Consider the following 15,699-nt stretch of genomic DNA (forward strand, 5'->3'; position numbering starts at 1 on the left):
AAACGCATCAGCCTCTGTAACATTTTAGATGTTTTGGTGTAATCATGTCAGGGTTGTTACATTGTTGTCACTTATTCTGATCACTTTGTGTCGCTTGGCGTGGCTACTCGTGGAGAAATCGCGCAGCCTCTCCTCGGGTCTGGCGCGTTATTGCACACGCAGAAGTCAGGAAATCAGCGGCGGTCACGTGACGCAGGCGGAGGGGGCGGGGCTTTGCGTCTGCGCCGACCAGTAGCAGCGCAGCGTCTGTTCAGGTCCCAGCAGCTCCATGGGAAAAAAAAAAGAAACCCGAGAGGAGACGAATAACGGTACACTCCAATATTTATGGAGCCGAGCCCCGCATGTAATCTCACCGCACCGTGTCTCCTCTTGTGATGCATTCATGAATAAAACTGTTAGCAAGCGTAGGCGTTGATCGGCGCTGTGGGGCGGACGAAAACAAGCGGTCCACCATTGTCTGCGTAGAAATAAGAATGGCCTGGATGTGGAAGGTAAGTGGGGGTTTCACTTTTGCATACATTGCAGTCAAAAGGGGGAAAAGGAGGAGAAACAGACGGGAAGCCAGCTGACGTGGTTGGCTTTTTACGCCCGCGCGTGCTTTACCAGATGTGAAGGGAAACGAGGGCTGCTGTGATGGTGGTGGAGGTGGAGGTGGTGGTGGTGGTGGAGATGCTCCGTGGAGATAATCACCCGTCCTCTGCTTTCTGTCTTTTCGGCTGTTTTGGGTTTTTGTCTGAGCTGTGAATTAGTGATTTCCTGCTCACGAAGGAAAAGCCAGGGCCTCGTCGTGTTTGGCTTTTCTTGGTGTGAGCTCAGTCCATGTTTGTGTTGCCATGCAGGCCATCCAGCTGTGTGCTCAACATCCTTCATGACACGTTCAGGTGCTTGAACATGTGAGGGGCACAGGGAAGATGAGGAGAAAGTCCACAAAAAGTTCCCTCATCTTTGTTTCACCCTTTTCACTTCTGTTTGATTCAGTTAGCCTCAGTGGTTTACGTGTGTTGATGCCAGCAAACACTGTGGGAGCAGTGATTGTTAATGTGACACAAAACACACCATTTGCACTAATCAGGGCCACAGCGAATGCTTGTTATCTTCACTTACTCCTTATAAAATGTCAGAAAACAGTGAGAAATGTCCATTAGGGTTTCTCAGAGCTCAAGGTGGCGTCTTCAGGTAGCTTTGTTTATCCAACCAACAGTTGCATGCGTTAAATTTCATTTTATGTTGACATACAAGCAGAGAATAACAGCAGATCCTCACATTTTAGAACCAGAAATTAGCACCAAGCATGAAAAACAAGCACTGAACTTTAGTACTGAATGTCTGGTCTTTTCATTCTTTCAACAGATCATTTATGATTTTGTAAACTTAGGATGTATTTTCTTCAAGCAAAGTTCTTGTGCAGCTGCTTTGTGTGCGTGTGTATGTGTTTTTTTAAACAAAATGAAATACTGATTTGTTTATAAAAAAGCTTTTGTAGAGAAACTGAGCTTTTGCATGCTTGGTGGTGCAGGGACTGCAACTAACTCATAATAATTAATATTGCAAGTTACTTTTCTCCAGTAGTGAGTCAGTAGTTTGGTCTATGAAATGTTAGCGAAAAAATGCCCATCAAAGTGGACTTAAACCCTAGATCACATCATCTGATGTCTGTTTTTTGTCCAACCAAAGTGGTCTGTTGTCAATGGAGACAAAGAAAAAACAAACAAACAGCAAAACCGTAATAAATTAGAAGCTCTAAGCAGGAAATGTTTGGCAGTTTTGTTTGAAAAAACCTGAAACGATTCGTGGATCATCAAAATAGTTGCAGATTGTTTTTGCCGATCAGCTAATCAGTTCATCTACCAGCTGGTACTGAAACTCAGGTGTTTTGTGGGTCACCTGTTCGCAGGTGTTGACACGTCAGCACGTCATATGCAGAAATCCCTTAAAAAAGTTGTGATGTGCTGCGCCCATTTTGTTCCAGCAACAAACTATTCCCATGCATAAAAGAACAGTCAGTCGTTCACAGTTAACACCCAGTCTTAGTCGGGTTTTGTCAGACTTTGTGTTTCATCTTTTTCAGAGTTTTGATTAATTCAAAGGCATTTTGGTTCCTGTCAATCCTCCGACTCCCACACGAGGAAACGAGAGTCTCTGTCGACAACATGTCACTTCACATGCCCGTTCAGGCTGTTTTTTTGTTGTCTGACACATCGGATCATTTCACACAAGATTTGACACTGATATGTTTTAATAAAAAAAGGAAAGTTTAATTACAAGGTACAAATTGCAGAGTGATTGAAGGAAATGTAAACTAGGAGTGGACAGAAGTAAGCGAGCTGTAACTTTGATTTAAATGACACCAGTTGTCTTGTTTCCTGTCAGCTGAGTTAAAAAAGTAGTCAGTCTGGTGTAATACGCCTCAACTTTATCATACTGATGAACTTCTTTAGTCAAATTGTTACTTGCACTGTGACATTAGACCATAAGCAGGCATCCCAAAGACGTGTCTGAGGTACTTTGTGAAGCCCCGGAGATGTTTGACAAAATCCTTTTTTTCCCCTGTAAAATGTTGTGCTCAGTTTGCATCTTATTCACATTTATTTAGTTTAATTTACTTAAGGGGTCCTTAAGTAAATAACAGTGATTTATGACTTAAAGATGAGTCACGCATCTGTCTGAAAAGTTTGAACGTTTGAAGTTTAGCTTTCTGAGCTTGCCAGACTTACATATTTCAGTAATTGTTGATGGCTGAATATTTCGCAAAAAAATCAAAGTTTAGTGTAGCACAACTGCGTCTTCCTTTATTCCTGTCTTAGTTGTGACGCCTTAGATGGGGTCCCAGCCCGGTAGCTGGGAACCACTGGGTTATGCTGTGCCATCATCATTTACTGTCACTCTACATAGTTTTACAGTATGCACACATTGCGTCCTATGATGCGTTCAGGCGCACGAGCTGTTGCATAGGAGGGCTCATGACGCGGAGAGCAGTTCGCCTCGCAGGCTGCCACTTAGCTCGTGTTTAGACTCGGTGTGAGAGAGCTCTGACGTGCAGGCTTCCCCCTCCTTTTTGTTAGCTTGCGTTGTAATTGGAGTGAGTTCATCCGTGAAGAACTGAGCTTGAGCTGGGAAAGGCCGCGGCTGTTGTTCTGCATCACGAGAGTTCGAGTCTCGAGCTCTCCGTCACAGCCAAAAATGGTGACGCTGCTGTTACTTCTAACCACACGGTGCAGAACGAGGCCAGCATAGCAAGCTTGTCAGCAATTGTGTCGAGAGGTGTTGGAACAGCTATGGGGAATGCAGCGGGTGTCCCAGTTCTCAAGAGTCTCGGGGATGAATGGCACCTCTCTGAGTCCCTGTTGTCCCACGTGACTGTGTCACAGCTGAAGGCAGCCTGATAAAAAAGTTTTCGAGAAAGCACAGGGCGGGATGTCGAGCGAGGCTGGCGCTCAAAGTTTTACCAGATTTCCCTTTGTGTCTTTGTGGCGAGTGTGAAGTCTACGTGAGGTCTTTGGGACTCCAATCTGAAGGCATCCTGAAGGAAAACTCCAATTCATTTTTAATCCTGCGGCAGCTTGATCAATTACTAATAGTTTCACAGATTCATTCAAAGAATAATGAGACTTGAAAGTCATGATGCTTTAGCAGCAGAAGTTCAGTTTTAATCATATATATGCTAAATATGAATCAACAGCAGGGATCCTGAAACTACAGTCACGAGCTGTGTGTGACAAGTAAAAATTTAACTGAAGCACTGCAGTATTAATATTTATAGTCCAAGGGAGCTGAAAATTAATATTTGCTAAGAGTTATTGGTAAAAACTGAAGTTACCAAAAATAGATAGAGAGAAGTTTTCTCTGTCTTGATTCCTGCCTGCCTTAGTGGGCTTATGAATATCAGCACTGCAGTTTACTGAATGTAACATCTGTGTGGACGGACACACAGAACAGTTCACAATAACACAGGCTGTTCACTGTTTTTAGCAGAGCTGGACTGACCTCAGCTGCTTTTAGCTTAGCACAGGTTTGAGGTCCACCAGTCCACCAGAGAGCGCCGACACGTTCAGTTTTACTCGGTCAGACGTGTCTTCTCCTGCGTCCTTTGGGGGGACGAAGACCCCAAATGTCTCTAATGCTAGCCAGACCTTCTCCTTACTATAGCTAACGCAGCACGACGCACGACTGGCTGCACCACCATATTGTTTCAGTGCAACAGTGTGACAACATTTAACATATAACATAACTGACTGCGATTTAAGGGTTTGTGGAGGCACACAGTTTGCTGGTAGTGCGTGACATGCAGGCTCTGCATGCTCAGAGATCTATTAGTGTGTCTGCAGGTGGCGAGGGGCGATGCGTATGTCACTTTTACCTTCGGCATCATGTGATCGTGTTGTAACGTCTGCGTGGCTGCAGCCACCTGGTGGTAGAGCACAGAGTCAAACCTTGTTTCTGGAGTCTGTGTGAGGAGGAGCAGGAGTCATCCAGTGGATGTGAGGATTATCCAGTCAGAGTTTCTCCAGGAGTGCCAAACCTGCTGCAGAAAGTTAGAAAAAGATTTGTTCTTTCCAGATTTAACTATTGATTGTGGTCAGAGCTGCTGTATTTTTTTCATACTGCAGAAAAGGAAAATATGGCAAAGTCAGTTTTCTCCAGTATCTTGCAGCCCTGTGAGAATGTAAAAGGTGCAGATGACCACAAAGAAGCCGTACATGAAAACGTTCAAGTCGTGCTGACAGGAAGCTTTGCTGTTCTTCACAGATCTACTATGGCATCATCATAATTTATGTTTCCTAACATACTGAGGAGATTTCAAATTTCAGTTTGACTTTAACTGAACTTTTCCTGACAGAACCTAAAAGAAAATCTTTGTCTTCCTGTCCATCCTCTGAAACCCTTTTCAGCCATTTAAGCGTGTGGTTTCTTTATCATGGTAATGTAACCTACATCTGTTGTGCACACGCACACACACCCACACACACGCTCACACACTGACTGCAGAAGGCAGTGCAAGGGTTAGCTTGTTCACAGTGGTAACCTCGCTCTGGATCCGGCTTTAATCCACACTGCAGCAGTCGCAGTAGCAGCAGTAACTGGGCCAGCGGGCTCAGCCTTGACTCACACCAGAAATCTTATCAGCATCTGGGAAGACTTAAGCCTTTACTTGATCTTCCTACGTGTCGTCACTCGTGTTGTTCAGGTGATCTCTAATCCTGGGCGGTTTAATCATGTTGCAGTCTGCCAATTCGGGGTGCTTGAACTCTGCTGCCAGCGCTGGTCATTTTCTTGGCTGTGTGTGTGTGTGTGTGTGTGTGTGTGTGTGCGTGTTCCCTCTTCACCCCTATTTGGACAAAACACAAAGAAAAGACACTCAGAGTTTAATGAAAGAGGTGACATTGTAGCCTACAAATTAAGTTCCACTCTGTAATTGCAGTCTTGGTCAGCAGCATAAAATTACATGTCACTCACAGAGAACCTCTGGGCCATAACCCCTATTATTACTGTACATGCACTCACAAAGGAGTTTTCTGAGGCTTTAATGTCAAGGTTAGAGTTTTGCACCTTAATTACCCTGAAACAAGAGGACAGAGCCAGTGTTCATGTGGAAGAGAATTAAGTGCAGTTATTAATGTGCTCTTGTTCTTTCCGACGGCAGAAGGAATTGCAGACACATGTGATCATTATGGTACAACACGAAGCTGCACTTTGATTTAAAAGGTTTACCTCACGGACTTTAAGTTAGTGTCAGGTTAGGTTAGGTTCTCCTCAGAGATTTGGCCTTCTTGTCCTGGGTGCAAACGAGATGCTGTAGGTGAACTTTGGCACCAGATGTTTGGTCATTTTTCCTTTTTTTTTTGGATTACTGACTAATTGCTGGAGTGTGCAGGACTTTCTTTAATTGATATTAGATAACAACTAATGATTATTTTCTGACATTTTCTTGGAGCCTACGGTGCCATCAGTGTGAGTCATTTCTGTAGAAAGATTAAATCGACCCGTCATTGCAGCTTTAATTTGGTCTTTAAAATGTATAAAAGTAGTTTAGCCTGAGGTGGCAATGTGGTGTCTTACTTTTTTAACTTGATTTTAAGTTTAAAAACTCGATTTCTGCACACCGAATTTGTAACTTCGAACACGTTTTGCAGCAGTCGTAAAGCTAATGATAGGATTGTGGTTTTTATTAAGGTTGTTGTTTTGTTGCCAAACTATCAGATCTTGCAGAAGGAGTTTGGTGTGGACGCAAATCGTGCTGCGGTCTTTCCCTCAGTGCTGTTGTTGCCTCGGCCTCATCACAGACAGGGATCGGGATCTGAACTGAACCAAGTCCCGTGTTTGTGCCCCGAGTCTGGTCCTCTACAAGACTTGCTTTTCTTGATTTTACTGAAGATCTTTCACAAAGTTCTAGAGTTGCACAGTCTTTGTTTTTGTTTGTAGCTGAAATATACAGAAAGAGAAAAATAAATTGCTAGCTAGTACACTTAATGATTAGCCGTTTGCTTTACATTACATTCTAACAACCAAAATACTGACTAACACACGTCCAAGTGCTTTCTGAACACATCAGTACTCACAAAGACGAAAGTTTCCCCCAAGGTACAAGCGCTTTTAGCCACATTTAGCCTTTTTTCTCCTTTATTTCTCCGAAGCACCGGAGAAAATACGTCAAAGATCCATGGTAAGAGCGCTCACTCGTTCGTGTTGCCGCATATACAAAACAACAAAGAGCGCTCGTGCTAGGGATATCTCACTCTGATCAGACTTCAAACCAAAACATTTTAAACGTTTTTAGCATGAATCCACTTAGACTATTTATTAACTACTAACTTATTCATAAACCTACTTATGTAACTTAATTCCGTCATGAACTACTTACTGCCTTTTACCAAAAGGCATCACAGTGGCTCCTCACTTGCATTCACTGCCTGTGAACATAAGCCACGCAGACATTACAATATCAGCACAACATAACGCATTAACATATAGCTTTGAATATTCTGTTTATCGACTGATTCATTCACCAGCTGATTGTTAAAGTTTCAGGATTCTGTCGTTACTGACACGGTGATTCAGGAGATGGTGTTTTATGTATCAGCGGAGCAGATTTTCATCTCAAGCTGCTCTTAAAACAAAAATCTTCTTGAGATCCATCCATCCATTTTCTATACCGCTTATCCATCAGGGTCACGGGGGAGCTGGAGCCTATCCCAGCTGACTACGGGTGAGAGGCAGGGTTCACCCTGGACTGGTCGCCAGTCAATCGCAGGGCCAACACACAAAGACAAACAACCACACACTCACACCATAGGGCCCATGTAGAGTATCCGATTAACCTAATGTGCATGTTTTTGGTATTGTGGGAGAAATCCGGAGAACCCAGAGAAAACCCACGCAGGCACAGGGAACATGCAAACTCCACATAGAAGGGCCCAGACCGGGATTCGAACCTGGAACCTTCTTGCTATGAGGCGACAGTGCTAACCACTGCACCACCGTGCCGCCCTTCTGAGATCCAAACATCTTGAATTACTGTTTGATCTTCTTCTGGTTCTTCTTCTACTTTCCCAGTGTTTGTGTCGGTGCTGACTTTCAGATAATCAGCCGTTTGTTTGTGACGCCACCCGTCTGATCCACCTGCAGCACGGCAGCCCGTTGGCTTGGAAAGCGACTTCTCTGTGGATCAAAGGGTCACACACCGTTTCAGGATTAAGCCCGGCCTCTTTAACACTTTGCTCAGCCTGGTCTGAGCTTGCACTCGTGGATAAAGACAGAGTGATCGACCGAGTGCCGTCAGTACAGACGGAGCTGCCAAGACGGCAGATCGCTCGGTGGTCAGATGGCATCATCCGGTCCCGATGGGTTCCTGGAGGAACTCTGGAGTTTTGGGTTAGAACACGATGCAGGAGGTGACCTGCCAACTCACTGCTGCGAGGAAACGACAAATGCCGGATGGATTTCACATTGCGTATGTGTGTAAGCAAATGGTTGTTTACGGTGTGTGAGCTGTGACGTAGTCTGAACAATCTGCCTTCAACAGCCTGTTAGATGTGTGTGTGTGTGTGTGTGTGTGTGTGTCTCGTTTGCCCTGCAGGAAAATTCAGTTTTCCCAAAGTGGAAAGTGAAACTGACTAATCTGATAATTATATCTGATTTCTCACAGCAACTTCTTTAAAAGTCCTGTGTTGTCAGAGCAACAGTCCAAAACCCAAAGATATTCAGTTTACAACAAAACCAAAAAAACAAATTAATTTTAAAAAATCAGTCGGTGCAGCACACATTTGACAAGCTGGAATGACAAATTATTTGCCTTTTCTGTTTGTAAAATGACAAAATCAAGATTTCGATCCTTGCAGCTACAGGAATTATTTTCACCAATTAATATGTTGATTATTTTTCTTGTTAATGTGTAAATAATTTCATAAATGAAAGCTTAGAAAAGAGTGAAAAGTTTCCCGAACTGTGAGACGCCTTAAATATGTTAATTCATTCAACTCCAAATGCCAAAGCTTGACATTTGAGTAGCTGGAGTTTGCAGATCCTGGACATTTTTGCTTGATAAATTACTTTAGATTTTTTGTTTATTAAAGACAGTTAATTAAATTTAATTAAATAACTCAGTTATTTATTTAATAACTCAAACAAAAAAAAGTGTAAAAAAAAAACAGTTCTGCAAAGGCCATTTTTCACTGCTTTAATCAATTAATTGACGCTATGATTAGTTGATTAATTGATTATTTAAAGAAAAATAATGAAAGTTGCAGCCCTAATTAACCTTCGCTGGGGGCAGTCGTGGATGGGGGCAGTCGTGGATCAGCGGTTAGGGTGTCGGACCCGTAACCGGTGGATCGCTGGTTCGATTCCCCGTCCCGGTGTCCATGGCTGAGGTACCCTTGAGCAAGGTACCTAACCCCCACTGCTCCCCGGGCGCTGCACGCGGTCGCCCACTGCCCCGGGTTTGCTGTGTGTGTGTGCACATCACTTGGGTGGGTTAAATGCAGAGAACAAATTTCGTTGGAGTGAGTTCCCTCCAATGACAAAATATGTCACTTTCACTTTCATACTCATCAGTTTAATGTTTTAGCTGCAGTGTTTGCGCCGCAGGGTGAGGAAGTAACGATTGTCCACGCAGGGCAGGAAAACTGATTCTGCAGGGCTTTTTTCAAGTTTTACAGTTTAACACGAAACTGTTTACACAATGCTGCCGTGTTTAAGTCAAATTATACTTTATTCTCTCTGTTTTTCTCTCCCATTGTGCTTTCTGCTCTCTTAATCACACATTTTATCACCTTTAAAGAGCATTTGTGTCTCGGGTTTCTGCTAATGTCCTAACACGAGGCAGTTCTGGCGTTGTACACCTCCCGGCCAGTTGGATTCATTTGAGCGTGTTTTACCATTGTTGGATTGCATTTGGCAAGTACGCCTTGCACATTGTGCACTTGGCAGGGCCTAAGCACCCTTTGGCACAGGGTGATCCAAAGCCCCAGCAGAGACAGATCAGCAGAGGCCATGTTTGATAAGGACTTATGTTCTCCGTAGACTTGGATGTGGCTTAGAAGTGCTGTCCAAGTAACCACGAAAAGAAGATAAAAAGGGTCTGCAGGAGGAGATTGTGAGTAAGTATAAAGGAAGTGCAAAACACTGAATCTTACTTAGATGCTTGTTTGCACCTGACACTGACCTTGTAGCTGTTTGTGAGACGGGACAAGTGAACTGATACCCTTTTTCGAGTATCTCGTGTTTTTAAGACACTTACGTTGCAGCTTCCATCCTTGTTTCTCATGTAATGATTTGTTGCCCCACACAATTCGAAGAAGCCGCATCAGCTCAGCTCGGTTTGCTGCAGGCTGGACCTGGTCCTCAGAGCCGTGCTGCTGTAATCCTGCAGGTTTTTTTCTCAGCAGCTTTTCCAGGCCGCGAGGTTGCAGGATGAGGCTCGGCTGTTAGCCTGAGTAACGGCTGAGTTTGCGCCTCGAGCCTCCTGCGCTCCGCCCTTGAACCGAGCCTCTGAGCAAGCAGAAAATCCCTGTAATTGCATTAGTGTTGTCCAACTGTGCGCTCCGTGCCACGCCCGCCTCCTCCAGACCGGCTTTTTAGCTTGATTTATTGCCTTGACATGTTAGGATTTATTTTCATCCTGTTGCAGAACAGCGGACAACATCAGATATCCCTGACGAATATCCTGGCTTTGATTCAGTCTCCCTCTTCTCTCTCTGTTACTGAAGTGTTGGGTTGTGCTATGAAGTCGGTGATGTGCTCAGCGGGAGCTGGGTCTGGTCATAGTATAGGCCCTCTTCCTGAGGGCTCTTGACCAAGCCAGCTAATAAAAGGTTTCAGTGCTACTGTTATTATCCCCGGTGGAAGCCTGGCGGGGCTCTGGGCGCCAGTGCTGGGAGGCTGATTGCCTCCATGAACTGATGAGGTTGACAGACACAAATAGAGCCTGGTGGTTAAGTGAGGGCATTAAATAAAGTGCAGTCCATTTTTTTCGGGAAATGTGAACCTCTCCAACCCACCTCCCCCGTCCATCTGCTTTATGCTCGTCTGTGCCCTGAAGCTTTCCGTCGTCGCGGCCTTGAGAAAAGGAAACGGGCGGCGGGCGAAAATGCCAGAGTGTTCTCTAATGTTGCATCTGCTCGGTGGGCCTGTTGTTGCTTTGTGAGGACCCTGCGTTGCTGTTGCTTTGTGAGGACCCTGCGGTGCTGTTGCTTTGTGATGACCCTGCGTTGCTGTTGCTTTGTGAGGACCCTGCGTTGCTGTTGCTTTGTGAGGACCCTGCCCTGCCGGCCTGTGGAGTCACACTGTTGTGTTCGAGGCCGCGTGGGCCGCTTTGTGACCGCGACGGTTTTGTCTGTCCGGTTTGGTATTTTGGCTTCTCACTGAGCTCCCCGTCGACTGCAGATGTGTGCCGCTGCTTCTGTTCCCGTTGTTGACTCTGCCCAACGTTAAGCCGCACACACTCGGCGAAGGCCACACTCTCGCCGCCTCTCAGCACTGCAGCAGCGCCACATTGTTGTTTTCCCAGCACGAACACCTGCTCGGGCCCTTGGGCTGGTTTGTTTGCTGTGTACGGGTTTCACCGTGCCGAGAAAACCTTCGCAATCTAAGAGGATTAATGAAAAACAAAAAGTCATCTGAATGTTTCCGTGGTCAGAAGTCTCAGGAGGAATGTGCTCTGCTGGGAACAAAGAGGATTCAGTCGACTCAGTTTTTCTCTCCCTCAGTAACTGTAGATTTTCAGAGTGAGTGACATGAGTTCAAAATTGAGTTCTTTATCCAATCCAACATATCCTGTTTGTTCTGCAGCTCAGGAAGATAAGAGGAATTTCCTCCATGTCCGTCCTTTCTTATGCTTGGCACTGATTGCCACATAATCTCTTCCTGACAGACGTTTAGCAGAGGTTTTTGGCTAACGTACGGGGAATCATTAGTAAACATTAGTCCGGCGTGGGGTGTCACTAACAGTTATTTTCATTGCAAAGTAGTCTGCCAATATTGAGTTTATCATTGACTTTATGAAAAAATGGTGGATAACAATCACTGCTGTCAGTCTGAAACCCCAGCGATATTAAATTCACTGTCATGTATGACACAAAAAGCAGAAAATGCTCACATTTAGGAAGCTGAAAACAGCAAATGTATGGAATTTACGCTTGAAAGGTTTTGATTTATAAAGCACTAAAATGAGTGCCAGTTAAAGGAACAGCTCACAGATTTTACACATGGGAAACAGGAAATGGGAAAGATCTCAGGCTCTGCTGGTTCATGTTTGGTCGTTCTTTTTTTCAGAGCTTTTCACAAAAAGCTTGAGTGTCCCTTTAGGCCTGCAAATAATGATTTACTTTTAATGTTTGGCTTTTGAAATGTCAGAAAGTAGGAAAACAATACTAAGCACAGTTTCTGGGAGCCTAAGGTGACGTCTTCAGATGTCTTGTTTTTTACTGCTGGCAGTCCAAAACCCAACAATGTTCAGCTGACAGTCAGAGGGGTAATGAAGCGCTTCAGCTCTAGTCGAGTTTGAGAGTCTGAAATATTTTCAAACTCTTCTGCTCCTTATTCCACTTCTTCCTCCTTTTTCCTCCTCTGCTGGATGAAAAGACTGAGCGATGTGTTTTTTGTGTTAAAAGCATCCCTCAAAACGAGTTGAGAAAGATGCAAATAACCTTGTCAGCTAGAAAAAAAATGCATTTGTAAGTTGAAGGCATCTTAAGCTTCATCCCTCTCAGGGCCGAGCTCCAAATGCACCTTTTACCGCTGAGCTGCTTGAAAAGTGAGTGTGCATTGCTGCGTTCCTGTCAGACGCATTTCCTTAACAAATAACACCTCGAGGAACACGTCTGCAGAGGCCGGACATCTGTTTAGTCAGGTGGAGACGGAAATTGGCGACTGATGATGTACGGCATCCGTCCTCCGTCCAATTCCTCGTGGATTTCCTGCGTCGGTGATACATACATATATACTCAAATATCCCTGCGTGAGCTTTCATGCTGTGTGTAATCACTATCAATGAGAGGCTCTATTATGGAGTTATGGAGGGATACTATCGAGTTTCAGGGAAAATATCAGTTGCTAAATGTCAGTAATCCTGCACTGGCATTTGGCAAATTGAAATGGATTTTCTCCGGTCGATGTTTTTCTCAACAGCCACATTCCCCCCTGCCTTTGCCCTTCAGACACAAAGAGACGGAGAGAGTGACTGCTGCTCTGCTCTCGAGTACTTCATTTGCTGTTGCAGCCAGTTGTGTTTTTGCACTCAGATTTTAACTCGCAAACTGAGTATCTGAAGTCCTGACTTGAAGCCGGGACACCTGACTTGTCTGACGAGCAGCGGATTCATGGCCTTACAGTAGTTTTGTCCTTGGCTGGCAGCGTGGTGTCCCCTGCCTGTTGGCCATCTGTGACCATAAGAGCCAGCGCTTAAAAAACCTCACGTATGACAGGAGGATAAAGCTAAAGATTGTGTGTGTGTGTGATCTTGTGGGACTCACTGAATGCCGCCAGACATTCTGGCTCGATGGTCTCTAAATGCAACCCTGGACATTAGAAGTCATAGATATTATAGAAGAGGGGAGTCTTTAATCTCCATTTGCCCATAAAAGACAAGTGAGTGGAGCAGGTGGTCTGAGGCAGGGAGCTACTGTGTCTTTATAGCCGGGCTGTTACCGTCTTCACGATGTGTTCTTTCTTTTTTTTTATTATTATTGTTTGATTTATAGTTTATTAGTTTCAGCCAAGTTCAACAACGCACATAAAACAGCCGAACAAAACAACAACAACAACAGAGACATAGAAAATTAGTGTGTCGCACATTAAAACAGTAAGAAAAGCAGACCAACCACATGTGAGATGCTGTTGTTAAACCTCGTGTTTAAAGTTTTACTGTCTCCCTTCCCAGCAGACGAGGCCTGTGACCTTATCAACAACAGCGTTGAGCTCGGGTGAAATAATCTGGTGTGGACCGGTGAATGTGGGAGGGTTTAAATGACCTATCCTGCTTTACAGTCTCAAAATCACAAACGTTTCACACTTCACAGCATCCCGTGTTCTCCCACGCTGCCTTAAAGTAACATGATGAGCTGACGACGTGAACGCAACGCTGACTTGTTAGCAAACAAACAGACACGGAGAAACATTACGGGTCACTTTGAGTCCATCTGGTGTCCATCTGTTGGTCTTAATATCCACTCTCCTTTTGTCTCTCTCTCTCTCGATCTTCCATTAACTCCTGACAGAAACATCCTGCCACATCCTCCACTCTGCTCGCCGGTTAGTCGTTAACCGTGTCTGTCCGGTGACAGGTAGGTCACTGAGAACACCTGGCTGATGGTCCTGCCCGGAAAATAAATAAATAAATAAATAAAAAAGCTGTGGGAATAAATCGAAACGTTGAGATGAAAGATACTAACTCATGACAACAACCTCTTAGTGTAAAAATGTGAATAATTAATAAGACTGCAGTAGCTTTAAGGATCCTAAATACTTAAATCGTCGTGCTGAGAAGATGTCAGATAAGTGCAACTTGGAACAAAAACATCTCTGGTCTGTCATCTCTGGAGCCACAGCCAACAAAAGGAATCAAGAGGCCTGTTCAGGCAGACACGGAAGTTTTAAGTGCTGTGAGCAGGAAACAGACACTGACGCGGTCTTTATGACAGCGGGATGATTTACAGTCAGACATTAAGTTTCAACGTGCTTTGCCTCTGACAGGTCGACGCATTCTGCTCACACGAAGCGGCTTTGTCTTCTGTTCACTTTGACAAATTCTTCACTTTCTCCAAAACGCCAACCTCCACCTACGCAGCAGAGCGCCGAGCTCCACCAGACTGTTTCTGTGAACATATGGTGGTGTGTGTGTGTGTGTGTGTGTGTGTGTGTGTGTCCCGACTTCATCCCAGAAGTTTGCAGGATCCAGACGGGCAAGTGAATATTGTAGAGTGTTTAATCCTTTATACTTGTGTGGATTATGTTCCATTTGATATCAGATATGCATTAGTCTAATGGCTTTTGACTGCTTTGCCGTCACAGTCACGCGTACGCATTAGTGTGCAGAAACACACACACACACGACTACATTCACGTGCACTGATTAAGGCTGGGATTTGCAGGATTGATGCTTATAGCTCTGATAAACTAAGTGGGTAAAAAGCTTGTTTCTTCCTTTTTGTTGCCTCCTGCAGCGTCTCATCCGCACAAAAACAACCAGATTCTTTTTTGGCGCCAGATTACGATTCTGTGCGATGCCATAACGATGCAGTATCATGCCAGCAGAGCAGATTAGAGTTCATTTGACCTGGATTGGAGGATTTGCTTTTTCATATGTCACCGCCGATGATACAGCGGAAGTAACGTGCACCAAGGCCATCGGCATCTGGATGTTTTGTCACTGCGCTCGAGGCGGGGGTACACGCGGTCCACATCTGCAGTCGTTCACGATTTTAAGATGAAAATACTCAGGGACTCGTTACATTACAGGAAACTGATTCCTAAACTGAGCAAAACAAGAAAATCTGAACCAGCAGTATGACGTATTAATGTATTATTAGTATTAATGCGCGCTGTTGTCAGGCAGGCGGTCAGCTGGTCTCAGGTCTGCCGGCGCTCTGTTATCCTGCCACAGGATGAGAACAACCAGGACTTGTTAGACTCGACTCAGTTAGTTATTTGTGCAGGAATTTTCCTTCCTTGGACTAATGCTCATGTCATCAATGCACATCATGGGGGAGAAGTTTTCTACTGTTTTTATTTCCTCAAAAAGACATTTCCGGTGTTGATTTTTATAGCTTAATATCATAAAACATACAAAACAAACAAAAAAATGATTCTGAGATGTGAAATTGAAACAAATCAGCCGGATTGTTTGCATCCCACTTTTCAGTCTTTGCACGAAACTGCTCTCAAGTTTTGGATTTGATCATTTAAATAATTAAACCTCCTGCTGCTGGAATCTGGCAGATTAATGTGCCGTACGACAATTTTGAAGAATAAAATGTGGAAGTTAACTGCACACGTCCTTGTTTTATGGTATGAGATCCAGCCGGAGGTCCTGTGGTCCCGCGTGGGGGCCGCACGCCGGCTGCGTGAGGTGACTGCCCCCTCTGCTGGGCTCTGCGGGAACCAGCAGCCCGCAGACCTGCCAGATGAGTGATGAACTTCGCTGCTGAGTGCGTGAATGCAGCGTGATAGAGTCCAGCTTACCGCTTCTTGTTTGCATCACTTCAG

At 44.6% G+C, this 15,699-nt stretch overlaps 1 protein-coding gene across 1 annotated transcript in view; it reads left to right on the forward strand.

Moving 5' to 3' along the window:
• Window positions 1-230: 230 nt before the first annotated feature.
• st6galnac3 (ST6 (alpha-N-acetyl-neuraminyl-2,3-beta-galactosyl-1,3)-N-acetylgalactosaminide alpha-2,6-sialyltransferase 3) overlaps window positions 231-15,699 on the forward strand; it is a 65,976-nt gene continuing 50,507 nt past the window's right edge. Inside the window, exon 1 of the mRNA XM_046408032.1 lies at window positions 231-491. Within this exon, the coding sequence (XP_046263988.1) occupies window positions 474-491 (18 nt within the window). The 5' untranslated portion in view covers window positions 231-473. The remainder of the gene's footprint in view (window positions 492-15,699) is intronic.

Source organism: Scatophagus argus, chromosome 13 (genome assembly GCF_020382885.2).
Source record: "Scatophagus argus isolate fScaArg1 chromosome 13, fScaArg1.pri, whole genome shotgun sequence".
NCBI lineage: Eukaryota > Metazoa > Chordata > Actinopteri > Scatophagidae > Scatophagus > Scatophagus argus.